This window comes from Choristoneura fumiferana, chromosome 19 (genome assembly GCF_025370935.1).
Source record: "Choristoneura fumiferana chromosome 19, NRCan_CFum_1, whole genome shotgun sequence".
Classification (NCBI taxonomy): domain Eukaryota; kingdom Metazoa; phylum Arthropoda; class Insecta; order Lepidoptera; family Tortricidae; genus Choristoneura; species Choristoneura fumiferana.
Window position 1 is genome coordinate 4577748 of NC_133490.1, and position 18863 is coordinate 4596610.

At 41.2% G+C, this 18863-nt stretch overlaps 1 protein-coding gene across 1 annotated transcript in view; it reads right to left on the reverse strand.

The window, feature by feature from the left end:
* Positions 1-18863, reverse strand: part of Ptp69D (Protein tyrosine phosphatase 69D) — a gene marked incomplete in the record, with an annotated part of 49501 nt that overhangs the window by 23082 nt on the left and 7556 nt on the right. The window contains 12 exon segments of the mRNA XM_074102722.1: positions 1854-2039; positions 2950-3094; positions 3952-4082; positions 4884-4987; positions 5404-5522; positions 7180-7395; positions 9730-9867; positions 10725-10816; positions 11353-11497; positions 12219-12325; positions 13888-14079; positions 15442-16211. Coding sequence (XP_073958823.1) covers positions 1854-2039; positions 2950-3094; positions 3952-4082; positions 4884-4987; positions 5404-5522; positions 7180-7395; positions 9730-9867; positions 10725-10816; positions 11353-11497; positions 12219-12325; positions 13888-14079; positions 15442-16211 — 2345 coding nt within the window.

An 18863-nucleotide genomic window follows, 5' to 3' on the forward strand; every position in this document is an offset into this window, starting at 1 on the left:
AGTTTTCGACACAAACAGGTTAAGATCAATTGCTTTTTAGACCACTTGTACTTAGACTAGTTGCTTCTTAGAGCATTTGCTACTTAGACCAGCTGCTTTTTAGACGATGTGATACTAACATCAAAGCACGGTTTGCTGCGTAAACTTCCAGTCGCCAGACCGGTGTTAGCAGTCAGCGGCATGCGTATGTACACCATAGCACAATACAAATTCATATCCGCTAACTGCGAATGTTAGAACGGAACAGCTACAGTACATTGCCCAGTTAGGTATTGACACAAGCGACATCTCTAGTGACTCCTAATATTACTTTTAGACACTGAAAGTTTAGTTACGACATAATAGTTTAAATTATAAGTTTGGTCGTCAACGAAGCACATAGAAAGTTTTTTTTTGTCAAAAATAATCCAGAACACATTCAATAGGAAAGCAAACCAATATAAACAAATAATTGTACAACACAATCCTGGATATGCATTTTGGACTCTCGAGTAGTCTCATATGCTTTTTAGGTACATCTCTTACTAGTACCTGGTTAGGGTCCGAGGGGTCCTTAGTAAGCACAGAAGGACAGACAAACACAGTTAGATACGTATAGAAGGAAGTGCGCGTAGAAATGAAGCGTTACATGCAGACTATGCCTACGTTTATTAAAGTTTTTAACCCTTTCTCCGCAGTCGAAAAACAAATTTCGTTTAAATTTAAACTCTAACACGTTATCAATAGAGTTGAAGTTCATAACTGCCATTATACGAGTTAGGTTTGTGATCGGCTGTGAAAGGGCTAAGATAGTATGAATAGTTAATTTGATAAATAGTAGATTGTACAACAAGAGCCGGTACGGCGAGGGTGGATAGACACGTCGAGGGGAAAATGGGTTTAATGCTCGAGTTTTACACTCTGCTTTTCACTTCGATGGCGAGGAAATGAAATAGCAACATTGGAAACAATTGTTCACTTACTAGGTATGTACATTTTATTTTTCATGCATTAGTATATAATTATACATTTTTAGTTTTATTGATTTATTTTGATTGATTTTTAGTTTTATTATAAATTAAAAATGTATTAAAATATATAGAAACTTCTTTGTTTGTGGCTGTTGACACCTGATTACCTTGGTCTTAGACGAAGATTTTATTTTATGCACTAGAGCATAATAAGTCATTTTATTTCGCCTAGACCCAGCATAAACACGAAGTTTACGAGCATAAGAAGTGAAAAGATTTTTTCTCATTGGGACCGTCTAACCTCCTGCGGCCCAATGTGCAATAGAATGTACACAATAAGTTCAAGGCAATTACAGACCTATGACAATGTAACAAAGTAAAATTTGACTTTATTCCTGACACATTTAGATTCAAATTGCCTTGAACTTTTTTTTTGAAATATATGTTGAGCCTTAGCAAGGGTAATTGAACAAGAAGTTTCCCAGACACATCGCTAGAAAAGTCTATTCTTTTGTTCACATTCAGAGGCCTTAGGCCATATTATCTAAAGCCGAGTTTAGACTTGCAAGAAAAATCGTGCAAGTTGCATTACATTGCGAGGCCGTAAAGCCAACGAGTTTGTAGTGGTCAACCGAGCGCCGCTATGTAATGCAACTTGCACGATTTATCTTGCAAACCTAAACTCTGCTTTACGCCCTGACGTTCGCGACCGCATTCATCATCTCTTTCTAACTTCGTCTTATGCTGTTTTCACCACTTGTTTCCGTCACACAGTATAAGACGAGGGCAGGAAGAGAAAGTGATTTCGATCGAGTGCGTTAGATAATGCGGTATAGCTGTACTGTCAAAATTTATAAAAAAAAGAAACATTGTAAATAAAGGCTTATTATAAAGCTTATTTACCTTATAACCCATGACGAAGTTGGCGTTGATATAGTCCGAGCCAGTGATGCCGTCTATCTGGCTCAGCTTGACCCGGGTCTGGTCGTAAGCCTTGATGTCCGGGTAACGGTTCTTGGGCTGGTTCTCGCGCGCCTCCGAAGCGTGGCACGTCCGGTCCGGATAGCATTCCGGCAGCATCTGGAGGAGCTAGAGAGAGGCAGGTTCAAAGCTATGGCGTGCATTGAGTAGGCAGCAGGATAGGTAGCGCTAGTGCTGGTGCGGCGCAAACTACCAACTGCCTACCCTAGTCGACCCAATGCTCGCCAATAGTTCAAAGTACAGTGTAACGAACTGATTCATGTAAGTCGAACAAATTGAGGGAAACAATAATGTACAACTCGGAATGTACATACGATCAATAATATACGACGTGATAATCCGAAGCATTATTGCTTCCGATTATCATGCCGTACATTATCATGGTCGCACATTATCAGGGCGTACAAAATATTGCGTGCGCTGTAATTTACGTAGTGATAATGTACGACGTGATAATCTGAATCCAATCGATTCGAATGACCATAGATTTTTGTTAGGACCAAATTAAGTTATTCCCTGGGTCATGTCATGATTCAATTTGTTCGACTGTACCAGGGTGGAACATTTTAATAATCAATTTCGCTATGATTTCCTTGAAGAGTACGTGATATCAACATGACATAAGTAGCACAAAGGCTCCACATAGGCACAAGATTCAGTTTGGTCGTCTGTAGGTATATTTCTAAAGCCTTGCTAGGGTTATTTATGTTTTTACTGTGTTTTTTTTTGTGATGTAGTGTGTTTTTGTTGTCAATAAATGTTGTTAGTTTGAGTTTATGGCCTCCCAAGCAGAGAATGTAAATTTGAAATATGTTGAGAAAAGGCCGGATTTCCATAGACATCTGAAGTTTTTCGCAATGGTGCATCTTGTTAATTTGTACCTAATATAAATCTCTGAATAATCAACGACTGTTATACATAATGTAATTATTCCATGTGTAGTCGAGGCGAAACATATTTTCACATTATACTCGTAGTACCTTCCCAGTGTATCGCAAAAGATTTTACACCGGCTCACCTCGAACTCCTTCTGGAACTCGTAGTCGGAATCAGCCTGGCGCGCCACGTAGGCGGCGGCGAGGTCCTCTATCGCTATGGGCGGCATGTCGGGAGGAGTCGCGGGCACCAACTGCTGCCTGCCGCCTATGTGCCCGACGACATATCTGCAAGTTATGTCATATAGTATTGTAGGGTTCTGTACTTGAATAGTGACAACTGAGACTCTCTCCTCCGGTTCTCTCGGCTCCATCCATTCGTCACAGGGTTAAATGCCACGAACCGTAATACATAGACTAAGATTAATGACTTGTTGAAGGAAAACAGAAATATTTGTACGCCTACTGTCAAAACATAGAGATTCCTGAATGTTATACTTTTAAGATCGATTATGTACACCTATGTTCCACAAATAAACGTATTCTAGTCCTCGAAAAGTCCTCGAATGGAGACCGCGGATCGGCAAGCGCAGCCATCCACCAACGGGATGGATGGATGACTTGGTTAAAGCCGCAGGGCGCAGGTTCATGATGAATGCAGGCGGCTTCCAGCCAACGCTATTGGAGCTCTATAGGGTTAGTTAGATCAATTTACCAGAATCGTCATTTCCTAAAAGCATAAATTTCATTCTCGTTTTTTTCCGAATATGATTTTTTGTGAAGCTTATTTTCAGAATCGCGTTTCTTCCCAATTTTAATTGACACAGAAACATAGGTAGGTTTAGGTTAAGTTTGCATCGGTCCGGAGGGCCAAACAAAGGCACACCTAAGTAGGAGCTCCGCGTAAGCGGACCTCCGTCGACACTGTTTCAGTATCTATAAAAATTGACAAAAATAAGATTGATAAAATTAGCTTCACTAAAAAACCCTTGGTGAGAACAAAAGCATTTGGGGAACAACGTGAATGGAAATACGCTACAGGTAAATAACGTTTTTGGGAAAATGATATAACCAGCCGTGTATGGGGCAGCCGTGATAATGTGTAGTTGTTTTTTTAGTGGCTGTATCTGTTCCTGGCTGCGTACCTGAGCGCGGCCTGTATGGGGTTAAGTTCTACGTGCGCGTGCGCAGGCGGCATCTTGCGCGCGCGCCGCGTGTGCACCACGCACAACACCAGCGTCACCAGCAACAGCAGCGCCGCCACGCAGCACGCTATCTGTGACCACAAACACCATTGTTATGCTACCAGAACTTACGTGGTGTCTCGCACCTCCTTCCTTTGTTTTTGTATAAGGGTTCGAAAACATCCGATATTTATGATATTATATTAAAAGTACAAAAAATGATCACTATATGTCGTGGCCGAGATCTTTTTTTAATGCTTCTATAAGAAACGAGGTCAATTAGATGCTATAGCCCCGAATATTTTTGTTCAACTAATTACCCTAAACTAAGGCTAGAATTTAGCCTACAACATAATAATAAACTTTGTCATGTGTGATTTTATAAAATTGTCTCGATTAAAATCATTCCGACCAATCCGATCACATAATACTAGTAAAAGACGCTTTGACCCCACCTGGGGTTATAGCGTCTAAAAATCCCAGCTTTTACAAAAACGTAATTTACACTTAGAAGTTATTAAAAATGCCATAAAATGACACTAAAATATGAAATAAGATAAAATATGCTAGCTTGTATCATAAGTTAGAGCATTTAAGGATACATCATGTGTTTGTTATAATCTGATAAATTTGCTGTTTAAAGTATTGTGACGCATTAGCCCCGGTTGACCTTATTGATTTTAGATACGAGATTTGTACAAAGTATTGACGATAGGTAGAGCTATTGGTAGTGCCCAGAGAGTTGAAGTGAATGATTACACACGCAGCTACAAGAACTGATTGCATAAAAGGAGAATGAATGAAATTAATGAGTGAATGTCAAATTCTCGCTGTCATTACATGACATGTTCTTGCGTGCGTGACCTCACTCTGTTGGCAATACGAGAACTCACTTTTAGTGCCAATTCCATGGTGTTGGTGTCGAGAGCGTTTTGAGGCATGGCAGTGTTGAGAGCCACCGTGTACCCGCTGAAGAGAGGCTCGTCGTCGGTCCCCGCTGCAACAAATGTTGAAACTGAGTACCACATACATTCTACTAACCTTGACTAATAATTAGTTACCCACCCTAATCAATGAGCCCGGGCTGAAAACCAGCCCTTGCACCCGTTGTCAAGATGTAGACCAGACCTACTCTGTGCTTAACTTTTATACGCGTTAGAACTAAAGGCCAAAACCTTCCTTTGTTTTGGCCAAGTGAAAAAAGTTTTCCCATGTCAGTCTTTATGGCATTGACATAAGATTGATTTTTACTTGGACTGTGTAAAAACTTTTTTTACTACATTTATAAATACGTGCTCGTAATTGTAATAATCTCTTATGGCATCGTGTTTTTTTTTTCAGATTAATCTTGGAAGGTTTTTCAAGTTAACTCTCTTATATTCAATGGGATTCGTAAATGTAATAAGAACTTACGTATGAGCTCCACGAAGAGTGTGTAATTAGCTTGCGGGTCCAGCTTTCCGTCTATTACCTGCGGAGGCTCATCCTTGACCACCGATTTCTTGGTCTTCAACATTTCATCGTTGGCGAACCTGGAAAAAGTGGTTGAACGTTTCCCGTTGGGATTTGAAATCATAACATATATATATATATATATATTTTTTATTCGGCTGGATGGCAAACGAGCAAGTGGGTCTCCTGATGGCAAGAGATCACCACCGCCCATAAATATCTGAAACACCAGGGGTATTGCAGATGCGTTGCCAACCTAGAGGCCTAAGATGGAATATCTCAAGTGCCAGTAATTTCACCGGCTGTCTTACTCTCCACGCCGAAACACAACGGTGCAAGCACTGCTGCTTTATAGCAGGATTAGCGACCTGCAGAGACACCTGCACATAACAGAGAATGTAGTGTTGGTTATTACCGTAAAGCATACGGTTGTTTTATGCGATAAACACAATGAGTTTGACGCACATCCAATCTAACCAATCACAATCCACGCAATCCAATTACCAAACACGCGTTTGTCGCTGCGCTCACCGCATAAGACAATGTTTGGTAATTCAATTATCTTATGCAAATTGATGTGCGTCATACGCACTGCGTTTAACGCAGCGATTGTCGCAGCGTTTATCGCATAAAACAACCGAGCGCTTAAAGACAGAAAGAGATGGTACTATTTTCTCAGTACCGCGCCGTAGCATCTACATTAGATGTAGAGGGATTTTTAACGGTTTTGTCATATATTTTATTATTACTACTAATTAGTTGGCTGTTACATTGTCCAAGTACATGTTCATTTAAGACATTAAATAACGACGAACGAACTTAATCCCCTAATGCACTGTTTTAATCCTAGTTTAGGAGTTGACTGCTCGATCACTTACTTAAGATCTACTTGTACAAACTTTGGTCTATGTTACTTGTTATGTTAATACACATCGAAAATACAAACTGAAACATAGATGCACAGAAAAACCAGAAAAAGAGACCAGTGCTGGGAATCGAACCCAGGTCCTCAGCATTCCGTGCTGCGTGCTATACCGCTACACCACCACTGGACACAGTAGTACAGACACAAATTTCTCCTATGCACCACATATCTCAGCTTGTTTGTTTCTTATTTAGTTACTTAAGCAGCGACACTAGCGACATCTATGCCTAAGCCCTCATCGAGAAACTTTAAGCACCCCATCGGAACTAACAAAAAAAAGACAAATACAAAAAGACTCCAAAAACCAATCTTAGGGGCTGTTTCACCATCCATTGATGAGTGTTAACTGACGGTTAAATGTGATGCCGCTCTATTTGTTTTGTTCGAATAGACGGAGACGGCATCACATTTAACCGTCAGTTAACACTTATCAATGGATGGTGAGAAGCTGTTCGCTGTGAAGGTATCATCGTCATATCAGCCGTAGGAAGCCCTCTGTTGGTAATAGGCCTCCCCCACAGACCTCCGAAGCAACGGAAGCGGCCTGCATCCACCGTCAACCCGCGACTTTAACCAGGACATCCTTCTATCTCGTTGGTGGACTTCCTACGCTGCAAGAAGGAAGGAAGGAAGAAGGCATATCTCTTCTCTAAGGGGTGTTTCACCATCCATTGATTAGTGTTAATTGGCGTTAGGTGTGATGCCGTCTCTATTTGTTTTGTTCGAATAGACGGAGACGGTATCACATTTAACATCGGTTAACGCTAGCCAATGGATGATGAACAGCCCTAAATCTTTGGTTCAATACTGACCTGTCGTCCTCAACAGAGCGTTCATCCCTCCCCCCCTCAGACAGCAGGTCGTCATCGGCGGTGGTGTCCTCCTCGGGCGCGGGGGTGGTGGGGCGCGGGGGCTCGCGGAGCCGCCGGCGGACGAAGCAGCGCGCGCAGGTAGCGTTGCGCTCCACAGGATTCAGGGTTATGGTGATGTTGTCGCCGAGGATCAGCTCCTCTTTAGGAAAGTTTTCACTGGGGACGAACGGGGATTTTAACTAGTGTTTACCTGTGGTTTTGCACGCGTAAATCGTTAGATCCAGCAGTTTAAGTTAAATTCCGGGATTTTACAAAATTCCAGTTAGAATTTCCGGAAATTACATCGTGGTGTTTATTGACGTTGACGTTATACGTATGTATGTATGTTAACTCTTTATTGTACAAAATAAGTAAACAAACACAATTGACAAACAATGAGATATATGTACAAAGGCGAACTTATCCCTTAAACGTAAACAACAGTGCCAAATTTGTAACTGTTATTTCGACATTTTACCCCTATCCCGTGGGAATATTGGGATACAAAAGTAGCCTATGTGTTATTCCAGATCTCCAGCTATCTACGTACCAAATTTCATCCAAATCCGTCCAGCCGTTTTAGTGTGACGAAGTTACAAAGACACAGACACACACACACACACAAACTTTCGCATTTATTTAATACTAGCTTTTGCCCGCGGCTCCGCCCGCGTGGTATTCGGTTATCGCGCGCGTTTCCCTCGGGAACTGTGCATTTTTCCGGGATAAAAAGTAGCCTATGTCACTCTCGGGCCCATAAACTATCTCTATGCCACACGTCAATCCGTCGCTCCGTTACGGCGTGAAAGACGGACAAACATACAAACACACTTTCGCATTGATAATATTAGTAAGTATGGATTAGTACAGGATATGAACTGTTGTTGAACTGGCGTGGCGCTGTTACGATTAGATTTCCACTGGATTGCGTGATGGAAAGTTTAAAAAAAAACCGGCTACGTGCGTAACGAATTTCGCAAATTTAGGGTTCCGTACGAAATGTAGTATATAAGCCGCCCGTCTTGCGATCAGCCGGCGGCGGCAGCTTGCTCCAACCTAGCCCCAACAGTAAACTTATAGTACGTTTATCGAACACTCACTGCCTACGGTGCCATAAATCGTCGAGCTAATACAAACAGTCGCAGATCATGGTGCCATAAGTCATCTAGAGATAGACGGACTTGTTGGAAACGTCAGCGGCGTTGGCGCCGATGTTTACGTTCGGCCCATGCCCCTACGGCATGTTTGATCAGAAGTTAAACAAACTAATAGTTAAAATGTATGGCAAACATTTTGGAAATGGAGGAAATTTGACTCTTTTTTTTTTAATAAAACGAGCAGACGGTTCACCTGATGGAGAGCGATCACCGTCGCCCATGGACACCCGCAACACGAGGGGAATCACAGGTGCGTTGCCGACCCTTTAAGGAATTGGTAGGCTCGTTTTTTAAATATGCAGAGAGACGCCACATCCCTCCGCAATGCCAAAGGATCGAGTAGGCCAGAGAGCGCCTGACTATCGACAAATCGAGCAGCTCTTCGTGGGATGAGGTCTTTGGTACTTGGTACTTTTAGTATCTTTAACTATTTACTGATCAAACAACGGGCCCTTAGATTAGACAGCCCAGCCCGGCTTGAGTTTGACCACAATCACGCCTGATGGGAAGCGAAGATGTGGAGCAAAATGGTGGAGTGGATGGAGTAAAATGGAGCATGTTTGCCATACAAATGCCCGTTCACCCTAGATTTGATAACGGCCAGATTGTAGCGACCAGGGGGTTTACCATGATCTTTTTATAAACGATTCAAACGCAGAGCAGTTCAATTTAGGCACCTAAACTGAATCGTAGAAATTGGCACCACGACGTTTATTTCTCAGTCTCAATGGTTTACAAGTTAATGAAAGACCGATATTGTCTCTGGTCCGAAACTGAAACGCTAAGTCGCGAAAGGGATGCCACTATATGCAAAACAAATATTGTATACTAAAAACTCTTTATTTTGGAAAACCATAACTCTATGTCATTCCGTGTTTTTAGCAACCGTTGTGTTGATTACAAATAAAATGTTTACGCTGTCACTAATCCATGAGTCTCTTTTCTCACTGAAAAATTCGTTTTATCAATGCGGAGTTAAGAAGCACAATGTCGTGTGTACCTATGAAAAGTTATAAAACTTAAATAAGTTTAAAAGTTCTTGAAATTTAAAAATATTCCAAGTAAAACACTTAAAATTCCAAAACAATTGACAGAATGAGTAACTTATACTGATTGCTAAATTTGACACTGAAGCGATTCAATTCTCACTCAAGTTAAGCGTCATGGTATTAAAACCGCTTGAAGTGAGTGAATGAAAACGTCTGTATCGCTGTCGCTGAACCGTGCTTGAACTGAATCGCAAAAGCAACGTCGTGGTACGAAATAGCGATGCAGTTCAGTTTAGAGCCTAACTTGAATCGTATTAAGAGAGCGTGGTAGGCCCCCAGGGACCACAGAAGCTGGAGACACTCACTTGTTGAACACATCGGTGATGTAGGCGCCGATCTCCGCGTTCGTCCGATGCGCCTCGTGGAAGTCGAGCGTCTTCAGATCGGCCGGCGGCGGCAGCTTGCTCCAACCCAGTCCCGGGAGTAAACGCACCACGTACACCCTGGAAGGTTTGAGATTTTACCACATTTAGGGGCTGTTTCACCATCCATTTATTAGTGTTAAGTACGGTTAAATGTGATGCCGTCTCTATTTGTTTTGTTCGAATAGACGGAGACGGCATCACATTTAACCGTCAGTTAACACTAATCAATGGATGGTGAAACAGCCACTTAGGCATGCGTTGACTTGACCGCGTCCTATTGTTAATATAATCTGAAAGTTTTGAGTGTATTTTCGTTCGTTAGTCTTACCCATTAAAACGGCTAGAACGCCACATGTGTGGATGCCCTAGCTGTCCCATTTAGCCTCATCGTCGTTTAAAGCAGGCGGAGCAGCAGCATACGCTACGCCACAGATAAAATACGCGGACACTCAAAACTTTTCGGTTAGTTACTCGTCTCGCCTCGCCGGTAGAAAATCACCATTACAATAGGGCTGGCGCATTTTTTGCCCGACGTAGGTATTGGCATCACAATCCAGCGCAGAAAGGTGGCTGCCTTATGGGCGCGCTTCCTGCTTGCTTGATTTTTACTTCACTGAGGATTTTCACAGAGGCGAAATATCGCTAGATGGCGTTAGTATCGTGAGTTCCGTTTGACGTTTGCTCGTGATTGGTTAAATAACTAAATGAGCCAATCGCAAGCAAACGTCAAACGGACCTCACGATTCTAACGCCATCTAGCGATATTTAGCCTTAGCGAAAACCGTCATTGTACTTTCAGAATAATGCGTAATAAAACCGTCAGGAAGCTAAACTCAACTTGTACAATCGAGTACAAGGCAACGAGTTGTAAAAGCGGTCATATCGGTATGGTTATAAACGGCAGATACATTACATGGAAATTTGCAGTTACCTACCTGTAGCAGCAAATAGGTCCGTTACGCTCGGAGCTCCTGGGCACCAGCACTCTGAGCGAGTATTTAATGGTGTCATCCACTTTCTCGCCGTGCTGCAAAGGACCAATAGAATGATGTTCTAGCCGTCCGTGACTATCATTTATAAACATAGATCATTTGTTATCTTAAGGGTTTCCTAGTCCTACATGAAAACTTTATAGTTTCGCCATGTCCATCCGTCTGTCTGTTTATCTGCTAGTGTAAGCTGTAATTTTACAAGAGTATAATTATGTAATAACCACATCAACAAAGTGGTAACATCGTCAAGCCCCCTACATGTCAAAGTGGGGCGGATTTTTTTTGGTCTAAATCCTGTGTGGGTTGTCCTTAGATGGTTCTTCCAAAAACATTTAGGGATCCGTTTGAAAAATGTATTCAGCTGTGCTAGTTTTTGTTAGAGTCAAGTGTTTAAACGAATTTGAGATGCAGCTTTATACATCTTTGCTACATGTTTACCTACCAAACCGACCATGATCCAAACTTCATAGTTTTACCTCTATTGAGGATATACACAGACAAACTTTCAGCTTTATATATCATGATGCAAGTTTAGCTCTACTGGCAACGATGATCGTAAAAAATCTGTTACCTTGATGAACTTGGGTCGCGGTGGATTGTCAGGCGGGGCGGGCTTAGTCTTGCAGAAGGCGATCTCTTCCAGACCGCGTCGGCGCGTGCGCGTCATCGCGCTGATACGCACTGTGTAGTTAGTGTTAGGTTTTAGGTCGTCCACCCTGTAAAAAACATATGGTCAGTACTATGCGTTCTAAAGAACCAACATCAGCTCGAAGAATATGCAAGTTGAAGTGACAATGACGGGCGGGTCACATCGCTCGAAGAACAGATAACTTTTGGGAGAGAAAAGTCCCGGAGTTGCGACCACGAACCGGAAGGCTAAGCGTTGCCAGACCTTCCACTATATACTGTCGGCATTGTGAGAATTACGGGTAACCGGTGGATTCAAGTGGCGAGTTGTCGTTCATTGTAGCTTTCTAAGGGGGAGGCCTTTATTCTGGACGTCTGTCGGCTGATTATGTCAAAGTCAAAATATCTTTATTCAATTTTGACTAACAAGCACTTATGAATGTCAAAAGAAAAACCTCTGTTGAGAAGAATCCGGCAAGAAACTCAACGAGGTAAATATTTTTTTAAACCAGATTTACAATATTATTAAATGATATCTATATATCACAAGTATTTAACATAACTTTATTTTAAACACAGTAGGTTCGCTATTTGAAGGGATCGCTAATGCGGATCTGAATTATTTCCAAATATCCCATGATATAATGTTCTAACGTAGGATTGCATTTGCTAAAAATTACTCTCGCAACTTGACCTGTCAATTTCAGAGCTGCCAGCTAAAAATCTAACTGTAAAAAGAAATAGAAAAAATCTAATTCTAATTGTAACTGAAAGATTTACATCATACGATACTTTTGTTTGCCATCTCACCTTACGGTTCTCGAGTTGTTGGTCATAAACTTCGATAGCGGCCCCCACGTGTCTGTGGCCTCGATACCGAACCTATTGATATATGTCATGTTGCCAGTCACCTCCATCTGTGAACACATTACAATGACTCTTTATTGTAAACCACAGTAAACGATACAGAAAAAAAGGTACACAGAGAGAAAATCACAAGGAGACTCCAGTAATGTATTGTATTGTAGAAACATCGGAGAGTCCGAATGAACTGCATCTTTAGGATTGTTAGCGCGTTCTTTTCCAAATACTTCAGTCTCCAAAAATTCCCAATACGCGCAGGGCCCGTACTTTACCAAACTACGGCTCAAGCCCTCACATTCTGCGAGGAGGCCAGTGCCCTGCAGCGGGACGTATATAGGCCGAGATGCGGGCTCCAAAACTTATTTTGGCTCTTGCCCTATAAAGTGTTGCATTTCCTTGCGAGGACGTAAAGCTAGCGACTTTGTAGTGGCCAATCGAGCGTCGCAATGTCATTACATTAAGTAGCATTCAACTTGCACGATTTTTCTTGCGAGTCTAAACTCGTCTTTATACCGTATGTCAGAAAGGAGCAGTGAAAACGATTGCGATACCAAGGCCACGTTCCACCTAAAGTCCGCAACGCCCACGACCACGACTGCTGAAATTGCCGTTGCGCTAACGAAAATAGGCCGCGGCCGTTGTGGGCGAACGTTATTACTTATTAGCCAAGGGCGCCGCCAGGGGGGAAGAGGGAGGGGCAGCTTGTGCTTGTTCTTGTACGTCGAAACCGAAACTCGAATGAATTCCCCAATTCCAATAAATAACTATACTTAATTCATACCTTTCTCATTCTCATCATCGGCTGGCGACGCCCTTGTTATTAGCGGAAAGCATATCTTGAGCATTGTATGCTCGCAATATGGCGGCCCGCAGCGACCCTCTCATTCTGAGGGGAGCCTGTGCCCTGCAGTGGGACGTATATAGGCTGGGATGAATATAGGCGGCATGGTGAAAACGTGAGTAAATATTTCGCATAGATTGGAGTAAATTTTAATTCCCGTGAATTTATGGTTGCGTTTATGACAAAACGAATGAGAAATCATGACTCGGAAAGTTCATGAATTCTGACGACATCTCGCTCATGTCATGGCGGAAGCCCACTCTGACCCATCTATATTCTGTGGGCGTTGTGGGTGCGACGCGTTCGCCAACAGTGACGTCATCTATGACGTCGCACGATCGCCCGCGACGACCACGGGCTTTAGGTGGAACGATATTGAGGGCGTCACGGTCGGTGCGGACGTTTAACAAACTCAAACTCAAACTCACAACATTTATTGACAAGAAAACACACTACATCACAACAAAACACAGTAAAAACATAAATAGAAAAGAGAAAGAAAATAAGAGATATTGTGCTGTAGTGTGATGCAAAAGGACTCAGCTCAGCATGCCGTAGCCCTGAACCAGAGTGCAGCGCTGGTTTCAGCTGAACCCCGGTGAGTGGTGCACCACGTAACCGAACGCGTAATTATTGCGGAAAAGAAAAAAACATATATTATATATATATATATAAATCATGACAAATATAAGAATTAAAATACCAATTATAATTATTTTAGTGGAACTAACCCCGAGTGTGTTAGACAATAAGGCCTCTGGGCTGTATACTCACCATGTACCCCTTGATTTCAGCGTTGGGCTTGGCGGGAGGGCCCCACGTGAGGTTCATGTAGTTACGGCCGTCCTGTTTGAGGCACTCGATGTGCACGTCTGTGGGCTTGTCCGGGGTCCCGTCCAGGGTCACCGCCTCCATCTCTTCTGACCATTCGCCGCATTGCTTCGTGTATTCGGAGCAAGCCCGCGCCTGCACAAGTTAGAGACGAACTTAAGGGGCTAATATCTAACACAAAGCGTACATAAACGTCTGATATGACTTTATTTCTACGGTTGGTACGACGTGTCAGATATTTTTGAACTTTCTTTGTTCATTTTAGGGTTCCGTACCCTAAGGGTAAAAACGGAAACCCTATTACTAAGACATCGCTGTCCGTCCGTCCGTCTGTCACCAGCCTGTATCTGGGCATTTTCTTGCACAGACGTCCCTTTATTTATTTTTTTCACTTTTAGAAAAAATATGGCTTCTCCTACTCAGAATCAAGAGCACAATCGAATTCGATAGTTTGAAAAATGTCCCCAAAAAAAATGACAGTTTTGTTACGTTTTTTTCATACACTTAGTATGGGCGTAACAAAACTGACTCATATTATAAAATTTTGTATGAAAAAATGGGGGCATTTTTTAAAATTATCGGAATCGATTGTGCTCTTGATACTGAGTTTTCTCAGTATCAAGAGCCATGTTTTTCCAAAATTAAAAAAAAAGGGAAAGGGACATCTGTACACGAAAACGCCCATCTCATGAACCGTGATGGTTGGTTAGACAGTTGAAATTTTCACAGATTACTTATAACTGTGGCCGCTATAACAACAAATATACTATAAACAGAATAAAATAAATACTTCCTTCGTGCGCGAGTCCGACTCGCACTTGGCCGGTTTGTAAAAAACGTGAGCGTTATCATAGTTTTCAAAATTTTTTTGACTGTCCGAAAACAAATTACGAACCGAATAATCGAATAAGAAAAAAAAAAAATAGTTTTATTTGTCTGCTCGAAGACGCTTTCTCTAACGAAATAAAAAAAAAGTTTCCTAGACGCCCCCCAATTTTTCTTTTCAAACCAGCGACAAAATAAAATAAAAAGAAAACCAGCCACAAGTATTTACGAACGCCTTAATCTCTCGAGTCTGAGGGCCATGCATACCAGGTATGTAACGGATGTGGTTTTATCGGAACCGAAAGCGGAACCAGATGTTTTCAAATTAGTTTATCGCCAAAAACGGAATGCGGAACCGGAACAAGAAACCGGAGCCTGAGTGATAGATGAAGCACGTGACAAGCGGGCGAGACTGACTGGGATAACCTGTGCTTTGATGTAAGCTCAGTCCTCCACCCGCTAAGCAATTGACAGTTCGATAACTCTGTTTCAAAAGTAACGGAACCGTAACCGAAACGAATGTGTAAAAACAAACGGAAGTTCCGACTTAAAAACGGAACCGGAGCTCCGTAACATCCCTGATACACCAAAAAAAAATCGGGTTTGCCTGTGACCTCGATTATTTCTTGAACTCTGAATAGTGAAAGCCACAACAACAGTACAAAAACTCACCCTAAAAACGTAGGTGCTGTGCGGCTCCAGATCGTTGAACATGTACGGCAAGTTTCTGTCGTCTCTATAATGATCAGCCACCTTCAGCGTCTCGTTGTGATGGCCTTTTTTCCACCTCTCCAGCATGTAATAATGCACGTACTCAGCTACATCCGGGGGCGGCGGAGAGAGCCCTATAGTCATAGATTTGGAAGAGAACCCATTGATAGATATATTAGGGACAAACACGGGATCCTTCAACAACGTCCGAACCTCGTGTTTCGGGGTTGGGAACTGTTGGGGCTTGCTGACACCAAATTCGGTGTTCACCGACAGTTTAACGTTGTATGTTGTGTTTTTCTTCAAATTCTCCATTACGTATTTGGTGCTTTTCGGGTCAATTCTGTATTCTACCGCGAGTCTGTGCCCCGCATCGTGTTCTGATAGAATATTAACGTCGTATCTCTTTATAGGAGAGTTGTAGTTCTTGACTGTCCAGTTAAAAAATATTTGTGATGAGCTGATGGCAATAGCGCTAGTTATATCTAGTACTGGTAACGCGTATATGAGTACGTCTGTTTGTCCGGTAATGTATTTCAAAGTGTCTGGGTCCCAGGCTTGACAGATGTACGTGCCGTTCTGATCGTCGAAGGCTGATAGGAAAATGGGTGTCGTGTAATAGCTCTTCAGTAATCTGGCGTTGTTTTTGTCCCTGGTCGAGGTAGCTTCCAACTGCTTGTCTTCAAGTGCCTCGCGGTGAAGGATCCATTCAACTTTAGTTTGATTGTATACTGTAAAGATAAGTTACAGATCAATGTATGTTATGTATGATAAAAAATTAACATGACTATAACATGGGAATGGTGGACAAGTTTCTGCCTTTTTGTAAGAACTTCATCAGGCACAGAGGAGAGACAAATATAATAGTGAGGTAAATCATTAATTGTGATTATTTGTCGGATGAAAGTTTAATAATATTACAATTATTCAATACTTTATCAATCAATCACATTTATTTGAATAAAAAAGGGTCTAAATATAGGTGTTAGATTTCAGTCAGCAGTTCATTTCCTTATTTTACCATAACATGGCGTACAAATATTTAATTTATTTATTACACGCAATATAAAAAATAACCAAAAAAAATATGTGTCCAAGGCACTTATAATTTTTATTTTTATTCGGCTGGATGGCAAAAGAGCAAGTGGGTCTCCTGATGGTAAGAGATCACCACCGCCCATAAACATCTGCAACGCCAGGGGTATTGCAGATGCGTTGTCAACCTAGAGGCCTAAGATGAGATACCTCAAGTGCCTGTAATTTCACCGGCAGTAAGTTATTTTCGAATTTCAATATAATATCGTTACGCTGGGATGAAATAACAAATGTTCGCCTTTAGTATGTAACACTACGGTCACTAGTAAATAAAACGCATTTAAAAAATCAAGTTGGATTTCGCACATTGTGTTTTTACATTTAGCTACATAGGCATGCTGTTTGAGGAAAATAAAACATGTAAATTTTAATAGTAGGGGAGCCCACGATGCTAAATCGGGATTTACTCGAACTTCATAGAGACCTATTGGGTTGCGAAGCTTAGATGATAAAAAGAAAAAAATGACATAAAATATATACCTTTTCATCGGTGGGGGAAGCGGCTATAGATTTTCAAAAATGTAAAAAAGAAACGGTTGCATGGACATACACGAGCGCGTCAGATATTGATATCATATCCTACGTTTTTTTTAAATGTACGTATGTTATTCTGATTGTTTTCATGATGGGGGTGGTCGTACGTAAGAGTTGAAAAAGAAAAAAAAATCGAGGGCGTCAGACTTTCAAAGGGGATGTTAAGTGAACCTAAAAAAAGCTCTTGTTAATAATCTGACGATTTGGATGTGACGCAAACTCGCGGTCATTATGAGAATGTGCAAAAAAAATTGTCATTTTGAAATACTCAAGCGCGTCAGATTAAGATATATATGGTTCATCTTTATGCCCTAGACGTGCTTTCTCATAATGTGACGATTATTTGGAGGGATTCGCCTTATCTGACAATTAAAAATTGTTTTTTTTTTAATCTGTGTTTTCTGTACTGCTTACTGTGTTGGTGTGAAATAAAGAGTTATTGTATTGTATTGTATCATTGAACTTAATTAATTGAAAATCTCAGGAAATAACATGCAAATAAAAAATATGTTTTTTTAAGTAGAATACTTAATTATAAGAAATAATTATAAATAATAATAATATAATCTTATTTATAAGAAATAATTATAAAAAAATATTTTATTTTAGTATTTTTTTATAATCCCCTTTTAATCTGACGCGCTCGAGAATGCCAGATGATCAATTTTTTTTTACTAATCTCATCCTTCATCTTTGACGCGCGGCCATATATAAGGGGCTCATATTTGGTGGAAGTACTTAAGCGGGTACAAGGTATCCCCCTATATACTCATCTGCCGCGCTTTAGTCAATCTCGAAATCCCCACTTGGGCTCCCCTACTATAAAATAAGCCGAGTGATGACACAAGAGTATTATTATTAATTTGTCCTGATCGCTTTTATTGCTCATATTTTAAAGATATATTTGAGATCATAACTGTAACTAAATGCACATTATTATACTACTACATACATACATTTTATTGGCTGTCGAATGGGAATTCAGGGATTTTACCAAATTTCCAAAAAATATATCGTGAATTTATTAACTTTTGCATATAATATACAGGATGTTCGGGCTCGTGGACCGTCAAATTTTTTTGGGATATTCTTGGGGTTATTTTCTATGAACTAAAATAATTTCTTGCTCACCCGCGACCTTACGTTAGCTAAGCTTGTGCAAAATATCGTGTTCATGCAGTTCCTCCACCTCCACACTGTAAGAACACACACAAATCACACAAACCCATCTATCCCACCACACCACACTACATGACGCGTTTCGAACTCAAACAGAGCTCATCTTCAGAGTGACACACCGTACACCATGCTACCAGTTGTTAGACTAAGAACCACAACCACCGTTTTAACTTGTCACTGTAACTCCCCAAGTACCCACATACGTTTTATGAAACAAAACAAAACTACCCCAAATATTAATAAATTTTAAACCGTCCTTCAGACTAATACCTTGATTTTAATTTATTTACTGTCAAGGCATGTCTTATTAACTACCATTGCTGAAATTAGATCCAAGCCGTAGCAAGGAGATGAAAACTAAATTTACCTGCTCATTAATAATAGACCCCATACTGTGTATCTATATCTCCATGCATTCTAAAACATCGAGACGAAACCCCTTGCCACAATAATGTAACACTTCATACGAATCGGAGTCCGATAAAGAATGATTAAGTTCCAACAAATGTTTGGCAAAATTCGACTTATCAGGATGCTCATCCTATATGCCGAAACATGCTCTTTAAATCTAGCAT